This window comes from Myotis brandtii, unplaced genomic scaffold (assembly GCF_000412655.1).
Source record: "Myotis brandtii unplaced genomic scaffold, ASM41265v1 scaffold474, whole genome shotgun sequence".
Lineage (NCBI taxonomy): Eukaryota > Metazoa > Chordata > Mammalia > Chiroptera > Vespertilionidae > Myotis > Myotis brandtii.
This window is the reverse complement of record NW_005368113.1, coordinates 567216-573518: the sequence shown is the minus strand read 5'-3', so window position 1 is coordinate 573518 and position 6303 is coordinate 567216. Positions and strand designations below refer to the sequence as shown.

The window sequence follows — 6303 nt, the reverse complement described above, 5'->3', positions numbered from 1 at the left end:
TACACTATCCACTTGTTAGTCACTTAGTAGTCGTCTAGGACCTAGACTCTAGGTTATCAGATCAACTGTCCTGGTGTCATGGTGCTTGTGTTGAAGTCACCCTTATAGTAGCCTAAGGCCTAAGTCATTCACCACCCTTCAGCCCATCATGGAGGCATTGTGTGTCATCTCCCATCAGCGCAGGCAGGAGGGTGAGTACAGTACCAGGAGATATTTTGAGAGAGGGAGAGACCACATTCACGTAACCTTCAGTACAGTATATATGTTATAATTCTTCTATTCTAACATTCATTATTATTGTTCATCTCTAATTTACACATCAAAATTTATCCTTGGTGTGTATGAGGGGGAAAATCATACTATATATAAGGTTTGGTACTATCTGTGGTTTAAAGCATCCACTGGGGGTCTTGGGACATAGCTCCCAGGGAGAAGGGGGACAATTGTACGTACAAGTCCTGGAGGACACACAACACGCCGAGGGCCACTCAGCAGGTACAGAGACAGAGGGGACCCAGTGTCCAGCCTCTATTGGGGTGGAGGTTGTGGTGCCTAGGGTTTTGCAGGTTCTCTGTTGGTGAACTTCAAACATAGGAGCAGGAATTAAAGTTCAGGAAGGGAAAGCAGGGTCACTCAAGTGATCAGTTATCTAGGCCACCCAAAGGTTTCTAAAAGGGAACTTCATGCCTTAGTCGCTTCGGCCCGAGGACTGAAGAGTCTTGGGCTTGCTTCCGGTCAAGGGCATGTACCTTGGTTGCAGTTCCCTGTCCCTGGTAGGGGTGCGTGAAGGAGGCAATCAATTGGTGTGTCTCTCACATCGATGTTTCTCTCTGTCTCTCCCTCCCCCTTCCACTCTCTCTAAAAATCAATGGAAAATATCCTCAGGTGAGGATTAACAAACAACAACAAAAAAGGGAACTTCATTAGAGGGGCAACCTGGCTGTTTATCTAGTTTGCAATATGGTTGCCTTTGAAATGGATGCCTTGGCAATCAATAGCTTAATGTCAGGCACTTACAATCAAAAGAATTTATTGTGCCTTGGCCAGTGTGGCTCAGTTGGTTGGGGCATTGTCTCTAGTACACCAGAAGGTTGGGGGTTCAATTCCCGGTCAAGGCACATACCTACGTTTCAGCTTAGATTCTCAGTCGGGACACATATGGGAGACAACCAATTGATGTTTCTCTCTCACATCAATGTTTCTCTCTCTCTCTCTCTCTCTCTCTCTCTCTCTCTCTCTCTCCCCTTCTTTCTAAAAAATCAGGAACAATCTCCTCGGATGAGGATTAAAAAAAAGTTTATTGTTAGGCACTTACGCTAGCCACAGTACTGCTGGCGAATTTTTGGCTGCATTCATTCTAGAACTTTCTTTAAAAAAATTAATTAGTTCAACTTTAGAGGAGAAAGGATATGCACTCTTTCTTCAGTCCACCCTCTCAATTCAAGCCTGTCCAAGCACTCAGGTTTGAAGACATGAACGTGTGCACCAGATGAAAGCAAGCAAGGAGGTGTGGCCTCCAGGAGAGGGGTCTCAAATAGCAATGATTTGTGTACGAACCGGCGTGGAGGATTTAAGGGAAAAGGCCACGGGGAGAGGGCGAGTGAGTAGATCAATGCCGGGGGAAGGTGCCTGTGATGTATTGTCTACAGCCCGGGAGTCAGGAAGCGGGGTGTGTGTAGGAGAGAGTCAGGATCATCCCTCTTGTTTGTCCAAATGTGCCACCGAGACAGGAATCGGGAGGGCCTGTGGGAGGCGCTCTCACACCCCCTGCAGCGCTGAGAGCCCTACAGGAAACACTCTATGGTTACAGCAGCGCTCTATGGTCCTTTCAGCCCCGCCCCTTAACTTCCGCTTCCCCTCGGTGAAACGGGCTTCCTTCCTGCTTCTTCCCTGCTCTGTGGGTGCACGTGGCTCACTGTAACTGTGAGGGGGGTGTCGCAACCTTTTCTTCTTCCCCGAATAAGTCCTTTTTGGTGATGAAATACCCGGTCAGCTTTGTTTATGGCGCACGGGCTGTTGGGAAGATTTCTGTGGGGCCCTTCAGTGGGACAGAGAAGGGCTGACGGGCAGGTTTGAAGACATGAAGGTGTGCACCAGATGAAAGCAAGCGAGGAGGTGTGGCCTCCAGGAGAGGGGGTCTCAAATGGCCACGATTTTGTACAAACCGTCGTGGAGAATTTAAGGAAAAAAGCCACTGGGAGAGGGTGGGTGAGTAGATAAATGCCGGGAGAAGGTGCCTGTGATGTATTGTCTAGAGCCAGGGAGTCAGGAAGGGGTGTGTGTAAGAGAGAGTCAGGGTCAGCTCTCTGGCTTCTCCAAATTTGCCCCCCAGACAGGAATCGCGAGGGCCTGTGGGAGGCGCTCTCTTGCGCCCCCTGCAGTGCTGAGAGCCCTACAGCAAACACTCTATGGTTACAGCAGCGCTCTATGGTCCTTTCAGCCCCGCCCCTTAACTTCCGCTTCCCCTCTAAAAAGGGCTTCCTTCCGGCTTCTCCCCCTTGCTCAATGTGTGCACGTGGCTCGCCATAACAAGGCAACGCTTTCTTTTTGCCTGAATAAGTCCCTTTTGCCAGAGGCACCAACACCAGAGAGATGTGACCGGACAGCCCCCCGAGTCAGTGGGAGAGGGCTGCTCCTGACCTCCCATAACAAGGCAACGCTTTCTTTTTGCCTGAATAAGTCCTTTTTGCTAGAGGCACCAACACCAGAGAGATGTGACTGGGCAACCCCCGAGTCAGTGGGAGAGGGCTGCTCCTGACCTCCATCCTTATCTCCTCCTGTAAATGAATTTGTACCAAAGACCTTGCCTGCGCTGTGAAAAGCCAATTTATTAAAGCAATGAAAGCATGCACCTTCATTGAAAAAGCAAAGCATGCAAACCTGTCATATTTTATCCGGCTTGGAGCACAGATGGGCTTTTCTGGCCAATTTAGAAAAGTGAACCGGTCTGAGGCGTTGTATACCCTCCTGTCTATAGGTTTCAAAATTCCTTTGCTGAATATCTTGGTACAGATTCCTTCTCAAGGTCCCTTTTAACGTTGGAGTGGCCTTCCCAGAATTCATGAGAAGCATCTGGCAGCTTTATCTTGCCAGGCCTTGAGACTGCTGGTGAAACATAGTAATCTCTCTTTTGTAAAACTGCTGTTTGAAATTCTCTGCTATTTTAGATGGTCCCTTGTTCTGTGAGTCAACTCTGCTATTCTTAGACAGTCCCTTATTCTGTGAATTAACTCTGCTTATTAGCTTCTGTAAACAGACGCTTTTTAGCTTACTTGAGTAATAGGGAAGATCAACTTAGCTGTCTGACCTTGTAGGCTAAGGACTGATACTCCCATACTCTCATGCCAGGTGTGTTAGTTATCCAAATAGAACTGTGTCGTACTCAAGGTTACAGGCTTCCTGGAAGATAGCTACTAAGCATACATGGGGCTCTTTGAAAACTTGCAAAGGTCCAGAAACTCTATATTTGGGAGACAAAGGGACTAGGGGGGATTTAAAGGGAGAAGTTCCTCCATGTTGCTTTGCTCAGATTTCAGAAGCAGTCTGGGCCTGCTAGTGTAATAAAAGACTCCAAATTAATTGGCTCAGTAAGGCATCTTCTGTTAAGCTCGCTGATTTACAATATAACACTGTCTTCTCTGCTTGGGGAGTAAAACTGTCCTTTTTTCCCTTTCCCCCTTTCCCCTCCCTTCCTGCATGCTCTCTTTAGGAAGGTTTTTAACCATTTTCTCTCAAGTGTCTTTGGCTGGAGAAGATGATGGCTTGTTAGTTACAAGCTGCAAATTGCCCACACTGTCTGGCCTCGTTTAACTTTCCTGTCTCCGTTTCCCTATTCATCCTGCCCTGGAATCCTGTACCACCTTTGGTGATGCAGTACCTGGTCAGCTTTGGGTATGGTCCCCAAACTGTTGGCAAGATCCCTGTGGGACCCTAAAATGGGCAAGGGAGGGCCTGGCGGTCAGGAGGTGCTGGGAGAATGAACAGGTAAAAGTGAGGCCAGTTGACCCCAGAGAAGTGCTAAGAAACTATCTCATGAACCGAACTCCAAGTCAGGAGGGTGGCCTCTCCCTGGGGAGGCTCTGAAGCGTTCCGGGATGGAAAATGACACCAACAAGCTGTCACCCTGTCCACTGTGCCTGCTCACCCCTGGCTTCAGGAGCACTTGCCAGCAGGACCTTCCTGTTCAAAAAGAGACCAGCCAGTGCTGGGCACACGTCTGTGACGGAACCTCTGTTGGTTGATGTCTATGTGCTGATTTATTTAATGCAACAACCAGCTTTGAGCACAATGCATGCCCTCTGCACAGAATGGGACACTGAGCAACAGAGACATGAAGGAATCACCACGTGATGACACTGCCTTGACGGCGGTCACCAACCTTTCGGACCTCATGGACCACCAGTTGGCGACCGCTGCCTTGGGATGTGCTGAAGCCTGCGTTTGAGGCCACGTCTCTGCAATCCCATCACCTGTCTTCTTTCTGCTCTGCTCATACAGTAGTTAACGTTAATCGTGCCACAAGGTCTCCTCATGCTTCAGAAATGAGTCCCTGACTTCTTCTCCCCTGAGGGGCTGCGATGCCTCTGCCCAGGACCGGGCTCTGAGTGAGTCCTCATGTGCTTGTCTCCTAGATCTCCGAGTACTCGTTGATGCTGCTGGTGGCCTCCGGGTCCTCAGGTTCCTGTGGCTTCATCCCATGAAAGCTGAGGTTGCCGTAGTAGACCTCCCAGTGTTCCTCTGACAGAGGGGGATCCTCTGTGGGCAGCCCTTGGTTTGGGGGCTTGTCTAGCCCAAGTTTTCGCTTGGAACTCTGAGTGAAGAAGAGTAGGGAGTCAGAGAAGAATAAGACAGCATGGTCCCAAGGGGAAGTTGGGCTGAAGGAACAGTTTTCCAGTCATCCTCTTATTCCACACACCTGTCGTATAAACTCAGCTATTTGCCCCTTCAGTTAAAATTCTGGAATACTACAACCGATTAGACCATATGGAGGGCCTACTAATCACATTTCATCCTCACAGACACGCAGTAAGGATGCTACTCTTATCCCCATTTACAGATGGGGAAACCGAGGTGAGGAGAGGTGAAGTAACATGCCCACAATGGGTAGAAAGTAACAGTTTTGGGGAGATGGTTCTGGCAGCCTGGGCCTATCAGAGTGGTGAGTTGGGCTCAATGATCAGCAGGCCTGAGGCAGGAGGCTGACCTTGGGCTTTGGGAGACCAAGGCGGGGAGTCGATTCCCAGCTGCCTGTCCAGCTGACCACAGAGGAGCTCAGTGTGGACTCCTTGAATGGACATGCACAGGCCCCCCTAACCCGCATAAGAAACCGAGGTGAGGAGAGGTGAAGTAACATGCCCACAATGGGTAGAAAGTAACAGTTTTGGGGAGATGGTTCTGGCAGCCTGGGCCTATCAGAGTGGTGAGTTGGGCTCAATGATCAGCAGGCCTGAGGCAGGAGGCTGACCATGGGCTTTGGGAGGTGAAGGGGAGAAGTTGACTCCCAGCTGCCTGTCCAGCTGACCACAGAGGAGCTCAGTGTGGACTCCTTGAATGGACATGCCTAGCCCCCCCTAACCCGCATGAGGAGACACCCATGTCACTCACCCAGGTGACTGTGTCCATGACAGGGTCTTCAACATTTGTGACCTTTGGTCTCCTGGTTGCTTGCCTCCTGTGGGGACAACAGAGGCATCCAGGCCCTGAGGCCAGACTCGGAGACCCTCCTGACATGCAGGTGAGGACCCCATCCCCCTGGATGCCCAGGGGTTTGGCCAAGACTGAATGTTCATCACCAAGGCCCCTCTCACACGCAGAGACTTGTGCACGAGCCATCATCAGAGTAATTCATGGTAGCCAAAAAGCCCAAGCAACCCAAATGTCCAATGAATGAACAGACAAATAAAATGTGCCCCATGCATATCATGGAATATATTTGTAAATAAAAAGCAATGCAGAGCTGACACATGAACCTTGGAAATCTCAGGCTATATGAAAAAAGTCAGTCATAAAAAACATGTATTTTATAATTGCATTTATATTGAAGATCAGAATGGGCAAATCTGGAGAAACAAGAAATAGTGGTTGCCTGGGGCTGGGGGAGGATGGAGGCGGATGACAATGAATGGATGTGGAGTTTCTATTTTATTTTATTTTGTTAATCCTCACCTGAGTATATTTTTTCCATTGATTTTTTGAGAAAATAGAAGTGAGGGAGGGATGGGAGGGGGTGGAAAAGAGAAATAGAGAGGAACACTGATGTGAGAGAGACACATGAATTGGTTGCCTCCTGCACGTGCCCCGACC

General features: G+C 49.2%; 1 protein-coding gene across 1 annotated transcript in view; it reads right to left on the bottom strand.

The window, feature by feature from the left end:
- Positions 1-4237: 4237 nt before the first annotated feature.
- The window catches only part of LOC102250346 (sialic acid-binding Ig-like lectin 5), a 4703-nt gene continuing 2637 nt past the window's right edge, over positions 4238-6303 (bottom strand). Inside the window, exons 6-7 of the mRNA XM_014547422.1 lie at positions 5605-5841; positions 4238-4810 (exon numbers count right to left, since the gene is read on the bottom strand). Coding sequence (XP_014402908.1) covers positions 4628-4810; positions 5605-5841 — 420 coding nt within the window. The 3' untranslated portion in view covers positions 4238-4627. The remainder of the gene's footprint in view (positions 4811-5604; positions 5842-6303) is intronic.